The sequence below is a fragment of the Hemiscyllium ocellatum genome, chromosome 2, assembly GCF_020745735.1.
Source record: "Hemiscyllium ocellatum isolate sHemOce1 chromosome 2, sHemOce1.pat.X.cur, whole genome shotgun sequence".
NCBI classification, from domain to species: domain Eukaryota; kingdom Metazoa; phylum Chordata; class Chondrichthyes; order Orectolobiformes; family Hemiscylliidae; genus Hemiscyllium; species Hemiscyllium ocellatum.
The window spans coordinates 51,808,072-51,822,881 of record NC_083402.1 but is presented as its reverse complement, the minus strand read 5'-3'; the positions used below and the strand labels follow the sequence as shown (position 1 = coordinate 51,822,881).

Here is a 14,810-nt window from a genome sequence, read left to right as displayed (position 1 = left end):
GTTAATTCTTTGTCTTTCAGCTCCAGCATATTTCAATTCCCCAGTTCCACTACCGGTAGTTTATCCTTCTGTCAGCTAGACCCTGCCTTCTACAATTTCCTCCTTCATCATCATTACTTTGACATCTTCTTCCACAACTTCAAAAGACACACCAAGATCCTTTTCTGGACTGGCTTTTATATACCTTTGTGCTCTATTTACATTTCTATTGAACTCATACCCTCATTGCATTTCATAGAACAAAGATAATTCCAAATTCTAAGTAGCTTACTTATGAGGACAAAATAGTAACAGAAGAAAATTTCAGAAAAACTGATAAATATTTCAATCTTCTGTAGGATCCAATTATGTAAATGTATAATGTGACACCAGGTACTGACATCAGATACTAAAATATATTCAATCATTTCAAACATTTGTGTAAGGAATCTCAATAGCTTTGTATTTATAATTTAGAAAACTGCATCACTAAGAGAAAGATTTAAGTCACTGATCACAGTTATGCCAAATATGCTGATATTACTAAACATGAAAAACATGCAAAATTGCTGAAGCAAGCCAAAAATCATCAACAAACATCATAATACAAACTGTAAAGCAGAAATATATTAAGCCTTACCTTGTAGTCATGTCTTCATTGAAAACAACTTTTTGCCCTGGACGATTACTGCTAATGGACAGAACTCCATGAGGTGTATCATTTGGCTCAATAATAATCTGAACTGTATTGGGAGTAAGCAGTACAGCATCACCCTTTATAGTATCTTCAAGTAATACAACCTGAAATGACTCTGCAATTTCAGGAGTAGTATCATTGATAATCTGAAATTTCAGAAGAACTTCATAAACATAAGGTGGAAAAATAATAGTTCTGTTTGGTTGGAGATCAATAAAATCAGATTGTAGCAATGCACTGGCTGAACTGTTGCCAGTTACTGTCTCATAATTAATAGAAACCAGAGCATCATCAGAACCAATTATTTTTCCTTCTTGATCCTTCCCACGAATGACTGGAATGGTGATCATATCGGCTGTTTCTGATACAGTGTACATGGCTTGTGCTAATTGCACTGGACTGTCATTTTTGTTGATTTTAAGTTGAACGCTGCTTTGTGTATCATTGATTTCAGCTCCACCTTCAACACTTAACAGTTGCACAGTGAAAATCTCATCATTTTCAGGAATCTGGAAAAAATAGAAGAAATGTCTTAATCAAAGAGACCTTGGAGTGCAGTTCCATAGCTCCCTGAAAGTGGAGTCGCAGGTAGGTAGGATAGTGAAGAAGGCATTTGGAATGTTTTCCTTTATTAGTCAAAGTACTTAGTACAGCAGTTGGGAAGTCATGGTTGCGGCTGTATAGGACATTGGTTGGGCCACTTTTGGAATATTGCGTGCAATTCTGGTCTCCTTCCTATTGGAAGGATATTATGAAACTTTAAAGGGTTCAGAAATGATTTACAAGGATGTTGCCAGGGTTGGAGGATTTGAGCTATAGGGACAGGATGAATAGGCTGGGGCTATTTTCCTTGGAGCGTCGGACGCTGAGGAGTGACATTATGGGGGGTTTTTAAAACCATGAGAGGCATGGATAGGATAAATAGACAAAGTCTCTTCCCTGGAGTGGGGGAGTCCAGAACTAGAGGGCTTATGTTTAGGATGAGAGGGGCAAGATATAAAAGAGACCTAAGGGGCAACTTTTTCACGCAGAGGGTGGTATGTATATGGAATGAACTGCCAGAGGAGGTGCTGGAGGCTAGTACAATTGCAACATTTAAAAGACACCCTAATGGGTGTATGAATAGGAAGGGTTTGGAGAGATTTGCTGGCAGGTGGGACTAGATTGGGTTGGAATAACTGGTCGGCATGGACGAGTTGGACTGATGTATGCTGTACATCAGTTTGACTCTATAGAAGACTAATTTAAATGCAGATATATCAGGTTGAGATGGGCAGCAATGGTATCGACTAGAAGATCAGCATTTGAGAAGCCCTCACGTGCCCAATTCATTTAAATCTTCTACAAATACCAAACACTGAAGAAAAGCAGAATCCTAGTATACCTGTACCACCCACTTCATACACCTTCCCTTTCTCTCTCTGGCTTACTCTGTCCCATTTAGTTTCAAGATAATAACACATGGATCTTTGCACTCTACTACTTAGAACCAGCACTAATCCTCTGCCAGCAAGCATTTTGCATTTAAATGAAGGTGGAAAGGGCTGCAATGTTAGATCATCAAGCTTAATTAAACTGCTCTCTCAGAAGAAGATTCTGATCCTACTGATTGTCAAGATGCATTCTTCAGAGATGTCTTTACAAGCCCATTTCTGTTATTGTGATTATGGTAATTATTAGCCTGTCACTATGGAATAGAATGTGTTTAATGGTCTAGTCTGAGATGGCTAATCTTTTCACATTGGTAATGGCTGGGGGTGGGAGGCAGAAAGCAAATTTCAGAAAAATTAAGGTTGCCAAAACAGTAAACATAAACTTCAGCAAAAAAAGCAATAAATTGATAATAATTAACAAGTAATTAATAGAAATGAACATTAAGAAATGCCAAGCAACAAACTTAGTAATAAAACCAATTTTTTGGCCTTTCTGGGTTAGTAGCAGAGCTACATGTTAACAAGAATCAGCTGCAATTCATGATCACCAGAGAAACAGGTAGTAACTGGAGAAGAGTTAGTTTTAACTAACACTGACCTTGGATTGTCTCTGGTGGGCACACTCTGAGATGGCCTCAGTGAAATTCAAATCAAAGTAGACATTGGAAATAATTCATCTTTCTGACTGTTTTTCCTCTCATTGTCACTCTCCCACACACTTCTCCCATTCCCTCGTTGTCTGTCTCCTCCCTCCCCACCACCCACTTTATACACCTCCCCTTTCTCTCTCTGTCTAACTCTGCCCCATTTAGCTTCAAGACAATAACTCATGGATCTTTGCACTCTAAAACTTAGAACCAGCACTAATCCTCTGCCAGCAAGCATTTTGCATTGAAATGAAGATGGTCAGGCTTTGCTTTCAGAGAAACTTAAAAGCGATTTGTTAAAACATGATTTCATTTCCTTAAAAATTGAAATGAAAGAAAAATTATGGGAGCAGCTTGACTATAATTCTCTTCCCCCCTCCCCAACATCTCTACCACTCCCACCCCATTCCTGCTCTCCCAGCACTCCCAACCCCTCCAACAATCCCCACTACAACTCCACTCCCCCTCCTCACACCCTCCAACCACACACACACACACACGCACACCTATCCTCTCTCACCACAGAATGTGTTTAATGCATTCTTGGGGACCTCATTCTTCATAATATGTGGCTGAAAAGTGTTTCACTCAGTAGAGAACATCTACAGTTTGCATTCTTCAGAAATACTTTTTCTCACCTGGTCATCAACAATGAAAAGGTTATAAACTAGTGCTGCTTTCCCAGGAGGAAGAATAATATTGCCTCTAGCTGGATTGATGTCTTCATCTGCAGAATTTGAGCCAGTCATAATCTGATTGTCAAAGATTGTTATTAGTTTTTAAACAAGTCATGACATATTTCCTAGAAATTGCATCACAACTGACAACAGCAAACAGAGTGGGTTACACATTTAAAAATTAAATTACACAACCATCCTGTAATAGGCTCATCAATACATTCTGCATTTAGAATGAAGATTTATATTCATATATTTTCCATTTTGTGCAAGACCCAAATTTTTCTTTAAATCTAATTGATAACAACACAAATTGTTTGACATGAAAGAAAAATACAATATCAATTGATAAACACATTATTTGCAATTGGTTAATAATAATGAGTTTCCCTCAGTTTAGAATCATAGTGTCCTACAGCATGGAAACAGGCCCTTCGGTCCAACTCATCCATGCCGAACAGATATCCCAACCCAACCTAGTCCCACCTGCCAGCACACAGCCCATATCCCTCCAAACTCTTCCTATTCGTATACCCATCCAAATGCCTTTTAAATGTTGCAATTGTACCAGTCTCCACCATTTCCTCTGGCAGCTCATTCCATATACGTACCACCCTCTGCATGAAAATAGTTGCCCCCAGGTCTCTTTTATAACTTTCCCCTCTCACCTTAAACCTATGCCCTCTAGACTCCCCCACTTTGTCTATTTATCCTATCCATGTCTCTCATGATTCTGTAAACTTCTATAAGGTCACCCCTCAGTCTCCAGTAGCCCTAGCCTATTCGACATCTCCCAATAGCTAAAATCCTCCAACCCTGGCAACATCTTTGCAGATCCTTTCTGAACCTTTTCTGCTCAAACATTTGAATTCTCATTCTCAACCTTGCCCTGAAGAGAAGAGCTTTGAGGTGGGTGAGACTGAGTGGAGGTATTTCTTCATCAAAAAAGTGCAAAAGGAAAATCTTTTTTTCCTGATATGATTCAGGGCTAGACTGATTAGTTTATAGGTTAGTTAAACTGCCAACAAATAAGTTTCCAAGTTAAAAAGAAAATACTGAAATAAATGAAGGTCAAAAGATCTCAAGTTAACTACATGTAAGGAAAGTCATTCAGCCCATTTTAATGTATTTAACTAATGTATTAACTACCCTCAAATCCTTCCATTGATTGAGTCAGTGTTTTTGCAGATGTTTTTACTTACCACTCAGACAGGCCAATTCCTTTATTGTGTATTTTATTTGGAGAGTTCCCCAATACATTCCTTTAATTTTATTAACAAGTTTGAAATGGTCCCTTTAATCATGTGCTGTCAATTTAAATTAGTTTAATAGATTTAGTTTTTCTAGATCAATTGCAATCTTTTTTTCTCTATAAAATAAATTCAAATTTCATACTGAAATTAAAAGCCTATATTTTCAAACCTTTTCCTCATTGCTAATAGCACTGACACTAAAGCTTGGATTTTCATGCCTCTGATTATAAAAGGATAGATCTCTATCTTTTAGGGATTTCTTCCTAACTCCCTCCTCCAGCATTCCCAATTTCCACTGGTGTGGAATAAGAATGCGGCTGGTAAATCTGCACAATACATTCCAGATATGCCCAACTATTACATAGAGGAATATTACAATTTTTTTTGTAAGCAGTTCAACATGCTATTGTTACTATTCAGTTGACTGGTACAATATTGGGTGAATGGCCATAGAAGTACCAAGTGCAGGCAGAGATGATATGAGGGGCTTTTCCTGATGAAGGACTCCTTTCCGAAATGTTGATTTTCCTGCTCCTCAGATGCTGGCTGTCCTGCTGTGCTTTTCCAGTATCACTCTAATCTTGATGCTAATCTCCATCATCTGCAGTCCTCACTTTTGCCTATTTTACATAAAAAGCCTGGCAGTTCTTCAAAATATCCTGGTCAATATTCTTTCTCCAGCCCACACTTTTTTTTCCATATTAGTTGCCATATCTATCTACATTTCAATATATATTTTGAAAATAACCGATTAGCTCAGGGAATTTGAGGGCATAATCTCAGAAGGGGCCGCACTGTATTTTTATTCATACATGGGATGAAAGTGTAGCTGGCTAGGTCAGCATTTCCTGCCATTCGCTATCTGCCAATCGGACAGTTAAGAGCCAACCACATTGTTGTGGACCTGGAGTCACATATAGGCCAGTCCAGCTAAGATGGCAGTTTCCTTCCCTAAAGGACATCAGTGAATCAGATGGGTTTTTCCAACAATTGATAATGGACTCATGGTCATCATTAGGCCCTTAATTCCAGATCTTTATTGAATTCAAATTCCAACACCTACTACAGCAGGATTTGAACCCATGTCCCCAGAACATTGCCTGAGTCTCTGAATTAACTGTGATAATACCACTACACAGTTGCCTCACTTTAAAAGAGAGATATGGAAGAAGTTATTTTCTCAGAGGTTAGTAAATCTGTGAATGTCTTTCCTACAGAGGGCTGTAGAGGATCAGTCAAATGCAGGTTTTTAATCAGTAAGGAGTATGTGGAAAAGGCAAGAAAGTGGAGTAGAAGAATATCAGACCAGCTATGATCTCATTAGTATACATTTGAAAATATTAACAGCACAATATTAATGCAAGCTTTTATCTAACAGGAGATTTTGCACTGTCATAATGCTAAGAAGAAAAAAAAATCACAAATAATGACACAATGTAAAAGAAACTGGATGTTGTTCTACCAGAATATTCAAAAATTCAAAGGAGAATTTCATTGGAATTAATACCATTACAAATTGTATCCATCGGGTCCAGAAACTGAAATCATGATACTAATGGTTACTTAAGCCAGATGGCACTCTGTTAACAAATGACCTGAGCTACATTAATTAACTAATGGCAGTAATCCAAACTAGCTTCTGTTATTACGCCAAGGTGAGATAAAAAAATTGATATCACTTACCTCAAAGTACACAGTTACAGTCCCATAGGTTCCTTTCTTTCTGAGTAGACTAAGCGGCACAATTTGATTTCTACCCCTTGCCTCATTCACTACGATTATGGAAGACTGAGATAGAGACAGCAAATAGAGAACAGAGTAGACATTATTTCTGCAATGTAACCTCCAGCCAGAACAGCATGGTCAGAACCATAATCCTGATAACACCAAACCCTCAGGCAAATAAATCTAATTTGTGAAGTGTTTTCAGGAGAACATTATATTCCACGGGAAACGAGTTTGGCAAAGAACCTCCCAAGCTTTAACTTTTGGAATACCACTTATCCGAAGACATGGATTGGGCTAGTGACAACAATCTGTGATGTCTGTTAACACTTATAATAAATAAAGTTCTCATTAAGTTAAAATGTAGCAGTACAGTGGAAGTGAAATATTTTTCAACTTCTTTCCAAGAAGATCACCAGAATGATTATATTTAATAATGATTAGAGCTAGAAGATTCTGTCTGCATTCCTAAAACAAATTCTCACTGTGTAACACATCTATTTCCTTCATATTCATTTGCCCAAGTAATGACCACTGTTAAAATAAGGATTAATAAGGGCACAGTTTCAGAATAACGAGGCAGCATTTTAAGACTGAGGTGGGGAGGACCTTCTTCTCTCAGACAGTTGTGAGTTATTGGAACTCTTTGCCACAGAGAGCTGTGGGGGCAGAATCCTTGTGTATATTTAAGGCTGATGGAGATAGATTCTTGTTCAATTGTGGAATCGAGGGTTAGAGAAAGGGCAGGAAATGAACATGAGAAGTTGTCAGATCAGCTATGACCCTATTGATTAGCACAGCAGGCTCAAAGAGCCAAATGGTCTCCTCCTGTTCCTATTCCTATCTCTTATGGTTTCATGGTCTGTGGTGACAGCTTCCCCCTCTTCATTGCTATCTTTCTCCAATTCCAGGTACACACACATCATCAGGCACTTGTTCTCTGTCTTTCAGAATTATAAAATGAACACTGAGCTTAGTAGTTGTTTTCCGCAATAAAATTTTGACAACAACTGAACTCCCAGGCTGGTGCAACCTAAACTTTCTTAGAACTTCCCTGTGCTATATCCTTTAATCTGACATAATCTCAAGGCACTAACATATTAAGCAACAAATTAAGTTTCTACCTCTGTGCAGTGAAATAAGACCTGCACCTTAGTTAAAATTTCCAGAAATATTTTCATGGTCCTTTGCCCACCAATTATAATGTAAACATGATGCCCATCTCAAAGCTTAAATACCCCAAAACTCTTCACATCCATTTCCCCAGGTCCTCCAAACCCCTCCTGAATTGTATGCTTTGGAACAGTATTAGTTGCCTCAGCCACTGCTTCAGATCCAATATCCCTCCCAATATCCCTCTGGTGCCAAAAAACAGCACATCCCATCAAGTTCTACCCAAATCCTCAAGAAACCATTTCCAGTGTTTTAAATCTTAGCATCCCCTTCTTATGACTTGATATCTCACAACCCTAATTTAATATTTACACAACATTGTACGACACAATGGTCCATCATTCACAGCAGTTCACTCCAATGCATTTCTCTTCCAGATGTTCTGCAAACTCACTCACATTCGGATTTTTTTCTTACAAAAATAATGAGGTACTGGTGACCTCCTACTCAACAGCAAGTCACCTCCAGCAGATTATGTCCAAAACTGCAGACAGTTTGAGTTTTTTTACTTCTGGAGAATACACAAGAACAGGGGTTAAAAAAAACAGTTTCAATCCTACTAGACATTGCTAGTGGGACTAAACCACTTGAAAGGAAACAAGGAATGAAACTAGACAGACCTGCATAAAGGAAGATGATTCATGGAGTTCCACAGTTTAGTGTCCTCGGTCCAACTATCTTTAGCTGCTTTATAAATGACTGCCCCTTCACCATAAGATCAGAAATGTGGATGTTTGCGAACAAGTGCACAATGTTCAGCATTATTCACAACTTCTCAGATATCACATCAGTCCATGTCCCAACATCTAGGTTTGGGCTGATATGTTCCAGGCAATGATCCTCTCCAACAAGAGGAAACCTAACAATCAGTCCTCAACATTCAGTGGAACCACTGTCACTGCATCCACAACAGAGTGTACCACTGATCAGAAACTGAACAGGACTAGTCTTTTCAGTACTGTGGTTACAACAGCATAGTAAAGACTAAAAATCTTTCAACCAATAACATACTTCCTGACTCCCCAAAGCCTGTCCTACCATCTGCAAGGCACAAATCAGGAGTAGGCACTGGAATACTCTCCAATTGCCTGGGAATAAGTCACCTTCAACAACATTCAAGAGGCTTGACACTAACCAAGCCAAACCAGCCTGCTTGATTGGCACGACTTCCATAAGCATCCATTCCCTCCACCACTGACACTCAGTAACAGCAGTGTACACTAGCTACAGAAATTCACCAAGGCTCTTTATAACACCTTCCAAACCCATTACACGACAATTGAGAAAACTGTCTCATCGACAGAAACAGCAAGTAAAGATTAGGGGTTCTTTATTAGGTTGACAACCTGTAACCAGTGAGGTTCCACAGGGATCAGTGCTGGGACCAAAACTGTTTACAACACATAGTTATGATATGGAAGAAGTGAGTGAAAGTACTGCAGCCAAATTTATAGATGACACGAAAATGGATAGAAAGGCAGGTTGTAATAGGGATTACAAATGGTTTATAAAGGGATATTGTTAAGTTAATTATGTGGCAAATGGAGTACAATGTGAGAAAGTTTGAAATTGTTCATTTTGGATGAGAGAACAAAAGAGCAAAGTATTCTTCAAATGGAGAAAAACTGCAGAAAGCTGCAACACAAAGGGACTTGGGGATTGTTGTGACAAGAAGGCTAATGGAATGTTGGCATTATTTCAAAGGGTTGGTGTATTAGAGTTGGGAAATCTTACTGAGCTGTCCGACATCCTGGTGAGACCACATCTCGAGTACTAAGAGAGTTAAGAAAAGAGTTCATTTCATTGGAAGCAGTTCTGAGAAGATTCACTAGGATAATCCCCAGTATGGAAGGATTGTCTTCCAAGCAAAAAGCAATTCTATTCACAGCAATTTAGAAGAATGAGAGGTGATCTCATTGAAACACGTTGGAATATAAAGAGGCTTCACAGGGTAAATGCTTGCAGGATGTTTTCCCTCATGGGGGAGTCTAGAACTACATATGTAGTCTCAGAATTAATAAGCTGAAAATGTGTTGCTGGTTAAAGCACAGCAGGTCAGGCAGCATCCAAGGAACAGGAAATTCGACGTTTCGGGCCAGAGCCCTCTCAGAATTAATAAGTACCAGTTTAAACTCAGAGGGTTGAATGTCACTGGAAAATTTTGCTATGAAGAGCTAGGAGAGCCCTTGTGTGTTTGAGGCTGAGACAGATTATTGATCAGTAGAGGAATCAGGGTTATAGAAAAGGGCAGGAAGGTAAACATAAGGAATGTTGAATCAGTCTTGATCCTATTAAATGGCAGAGCAGGCTCAAGGTACCAATGCCTATTCCTGTTCCATTTTTCATAGTTTTATAGAAGGATAAGGGCAGCAGAATCATGGAAACTACATCACTCGCAAGTTCACCTCCAAGCTGCTCACGATTCTGACTTGGAAATATATTGCCATTCCTTAAGTGTCGCTGGGTGAAAATCCTGGAATTCACTCTGTAAGGGCATTGTGGATTATCTACACAAAATGGACTGAAGCAAGCTCTTCGCCATCTTCTCAAGAGTAATTAGGAATGGGCAATAATTGCTGGCCCAGAAAAATGACATCCAAATCGCATGAGTGAATTAAAAAAAATCCACTCATCTTACGTCATTCAGAGATTTATTTGTATATTTTCAGTTTTAAAAATGTCTTTTTTCTCCAATCCACCTCTTTTTTGCTGGTCTGTGGCGTATCCACGTTGCTCTCATGCAGTAATCAATAAGTTCAGTCTTTCTGTTTATATAAAAAGCATGGCTATACTGGTTTTTTTCTAAAACAAATTTATTGTGTCTGGGAGAAAGGTATCCACTACGGAAAGGATTAGCTTTCAAATTAAATTTGTTGTAACCAACCAGTGAGGTGGGTAAATGAAGAAGGGGAACCAATTCATCTCTCCTCACCCAGGAGCTTAACAGCTTGGCATTTCCAGTCTGGAACCAGAACGAATTGTGAGAGCTCACCCAGGCGCTAATCGTAACACCATTCATTAATGTTTATTGAAAAAGTTGGCGTGACAACAAAGCATCTATTCTGAATTTTAGTACAATTCACCTGCAAAAAAACAGTTAACATTTTAGAGTATCTTTGATGCTGCAACAAACTCTGTAGATCATATATGTAACTTCTATGATATTGTATCACAAGTTTCTGAAAGGATAATAAAAGTACACAGCCTAGAAAAATGCTGTGGCACTAAAATAAATGATTTAACACTCATTCACATGCTTTTGTCTTTTTTTTGGAACCCGAATTTTACTTTGCTGTCCTTGATCTTCCATCTACGATTGTTCACACATCAGCAAGGCGCTGATGATTTTCAACTTCAGGCTTCGTTCCACTGCCTTCAGAATTTTAACTGTTTCCAAGTGGGCTGGAATATGTGCTGTAATACAGTTTGAAAGCAATAAGACTGATCTAATAAGATCATGTTGCAAGAAGGCAGGCCCCCACTGCTGCAAATATATTTTGGGAATTTGGGTCAATTTTCTCTATAATTTTCCATGATAGAAGTAGGAATAGGAGCAGGCCCTTCGGCCCCTCAAGCATGCTCTGCCATTTAAGAGGATCACAGCAGATCTGAAATCCTTCACATCTACATTCCCACCCTTTCCCTGTACGGCTCCTAATTTGATGTGATTTAAACATTAGATTTACAGTGAACAATCAAACTCATGGAAAAAGGTGCTTACCATATTGAAAGATATAATTCCAAAAGCATTGTCATTTGACAGAATAGTTACTGTGGCAATATTGGGAATTCCAAGCATCACATCTGTAGAAGTACCCTACAGTTAACAAAAAAATCCAGTTACAAAGTAAAATATATTGTTACAGGTCTAATAGTTACTTGCTTTTTAATATATATGCTTTGAACATAATTTTTGTTGGATTAGTTAACTTGAGTTGAGTTAAGATACAGGTTTTATGTTTGTAATAAAAACGATAGTATACTTGTCTTCAAAAAGTATAATTAATGGTTAAACATAAAATAATTTATACAATCCTATGACAGTGACGACAAACAGCATGAGTCTAAATTATATTCCACACTTCCATTCCAATTTATGTAATGTCCAGTGTAAAATTAATATTCAAAGAAAATATATTTGAAGAAGCAGTTTTGATACAAAGTCAGATCCCGTACTTTCTATATGCTGCTGTAATTAGCAGACTGCTCAGTCTTGTTCAAAAATGAAAATTGGTCACGAATTGTAACTTTTACAGAAAGCAAATTCTTTCAGCACCTCAGATTAATTAAGGCTCCATGTTAATAAAGAGGTCTTTCAAATCTCATTTATCATGGTTTGACAACCTGATAATGACACCATAGCAATAAGAAACTTGGTATAAAGTATGCAGCTCTATTTGAAAATAAAGTTTCCTTTCAGTCTTTTGCCTTTATACATTATCCTTTGACTTAAAATGTTAAAAAGCTGAGTTCTATAGCCAGAGCTAGGTCAAAGGTTGCTCCAATTTAATTCATGCTGTGAATTGAATGGTTGTGGGAAGATAGATGCACCGTATGTGTCTTTCTTTTAACTAGATGTATCAATGTAACATACAGGGATTGCATTAAATAAAGCTCGTCTGTGAAACATTGTTCTAAAGTTCTTAATGATCATCATACTTTATAATTGAACCAAATGAAACAAAACAGAAACCTTTCAGTGCAGTACTGAGAATTAACAAGATTTTTTACTCAAAATCTATTCTCATGAGTGAGAACTTATTTGCTACTGCACAGTGCAATGTTAAGTAATTAGATTAAGGAGAAAAACTGTTGAAAATGTATTTATTTGAAATCTACAAATTAATTAATAAATACCTTCAAGTTGAAATCTGCAGTATATGACAGGTTCGGGACAGTAGAATTAAAACAGTTGTCCAAAACAATTTACTTGATAGCTTTTTGGAAAAATAATGTGGTACACACTTTGATAAGAATCAAAGTTTGAGACACTAAATTTCAATATGCTGATTAGAAGTTCATGCATATAAAAATACAGTTAAATTAAATTTGAAGCAAGCTTAAACAACAGAAATTTTGAAAATTAAATACTGCATGAACAGAAAGAAAGCTTTCCGTAAAGTTTGATAGCAAAGCAAAGTTTCAGCGCAGTTTTAAATAGGCTGACCAGAACATCATTCTGACAAAGCATCAAAGTGCATGTAAATATCAAACCTCTGGATGGAATGGTGTAATTCTTGGCTTTAATACATAGAATAAAAGCAACATAGATATAAAGTTAAATGTTTAATTTTATTCTTTCCTTCAAATTACTACTGTGGAAGTAAATCCATTTAAAATGTGCAATGCTGAAGCTCTGAAATTTGTATTTATTACTTTTAAATACTCAATTTTTTTCTGAAGCTTCAAAAAATATGATAAATATTTTGTCCCCACACAGTTTCAGACTTATGATCCATTTTACTGCACCTCCCTTTTCTCAGTCCATCATTCAGACAACAATTTGATGTCTTGTTTTTTGTCAAAATGAATATCCTCAAATTTATCTGCATTATACTTCATCTGCCATGTACTTGCCCGTTCATTCAACTTGTCCAAATCTCACTGAAGCATCACTACATCCTCCTGATAGCTGATCTTTCCATCCAAAGAAATGGCATCACAGTGGTTAGCAGTGTTGCCTTACCACACCAGGGACTCAGGTTAGATTCCAGCCTTGGGTGACTATATAGAGTCTGTATATTGTGAATAGATTTTATTGCTGTTTTGTTTGTTTTCTCCACCAGCAGGAAAACACTCGTATGGCCAATTGAATATTTACAAGTAAAGCATGTTAAGGGCAATGCTGACATCAAAGAAAAATGTGATGGGTGGGGGTTGGCTATAGAGAGAAGGAAGAGGCTAAATCAAAATGGAGTCACGGGGGGAAATAAAACACAGTATCCTTTGTAGCACCCACCTCTTCCTACAGGCATCAAGACTGCTCCTTCTCCAATAACTCCCAGGCATGACCATTCTACTTTTCTTTTTTCCCCTCAGGTGATGAGTTCCAGCCAGACAGGCCATGGCCTGTTATCAAGTGAACTCCTGTTCCACAGGGAGATAATTAGTATTCCCGCATAAACCTTTTAGGGGTTATCACAGAGGGGAGTTTGCAGTTGGAGGTGTTCTCCTGTATCTGCTGTCCTTGTACTTCTGGATGGAAGCAGTCATAGGTTTGCAAGATGCTGAAAATTTTCATTGAATTGGCAGTGCATCTTGCAGATAGCACATATTGCTGATAATGAGTCAATGGAGAAGGGAATGAATGCTTGTGGATGTGGTGCCAATCAAATGGGCTGCTTTGTCCTGGATGGTGTCACGCTTTGAATGTTGTTGGAGCTGCACTCATGCAAGACAGTGAGGAGTATTTTCTTCCCACTGTTCTTATTTCTTTTTCTTCCAAGTCGTCTTCTTATTTCTTTTTATCTCTAACACAAGTTTTCTTTTTCATTTCTAACCAAACTAGTGAATTCTCACAACATATCACTTTCAGGCCTCGATCTTCTCAAATCTAAATCCTAGGTATTCACTTTAAGCATTTTAACTTATAAAATCTTGCTGTTGTTTCTAACTCCAACTTATGGACAAACACTCTCAGTATTGCCCTCATTGAAGATTTCAAATAAACCACAATTTATTTTCTACTTGCACAGAAGTCTGGCAATAAATCAAAGCCATTTTAAAATTCCAATCCAAGTAATAAACTTTAGAACACCTCCTGTGTTATTCATTTCTTTACAAAATTCATACATCCCTCTAAATTCAACAGAATTCTATCCTGCCAACTGCCCCTGATTTTATGATCCCAGTTGATTACCATGCAGGGTACGTTTCCAAAGCCATAAATTTATTTTCACAATTTGGTTACAATGATGGTTAATAACGGATATTCAGACAAGGATGCTAAAATCCTTTGAATAAAAATAGCATATATTTATTGCACAAGAGATAGAAAACTAGATATAAGAAACTTTAGAAAGGTGTAATCATAAAAACAAAATCCTCTTCCCAGCAATATCCTTTACAGATAGACATTCAATTGCAATGAAATATTATTCATATCCTCACTTTAAAATTTCTTACTCAATGCATGAGGCTGTATTTGGTTGGGTTTTTGCAGATGTTTGACAGATGTAGTTCCCTTCATTGCTGTCTCCAAACACCACCATACATCCAACCAAAAA

General features: G+C 37.6%; 1 protein-coding gene across 1 annotated transcript in view; it reads right to left on the bottom strand.

Annotated features, from left to right (window-relative positions):
• Positions 1–14,810, bottom strand: part of adgrv1 (adhesion G protein-coupled receptor V1) — a 566,067-nt gene that overhangs the window by 527,281 nt on the left and 23,976 nt on the right. The window contains 4 exon segments of the mRNA XM_060841343.1: positions 620–1,185; positions 3,395–3,508; positions 6,370–6,474; positions 11,306–11,401. Coding sequence (XP_060697326.1) covers positions 620–1,185; positions 3,395–3,508; positions 6,370–6,474; positions 11,306–11,401 — 881 coding nt within the window.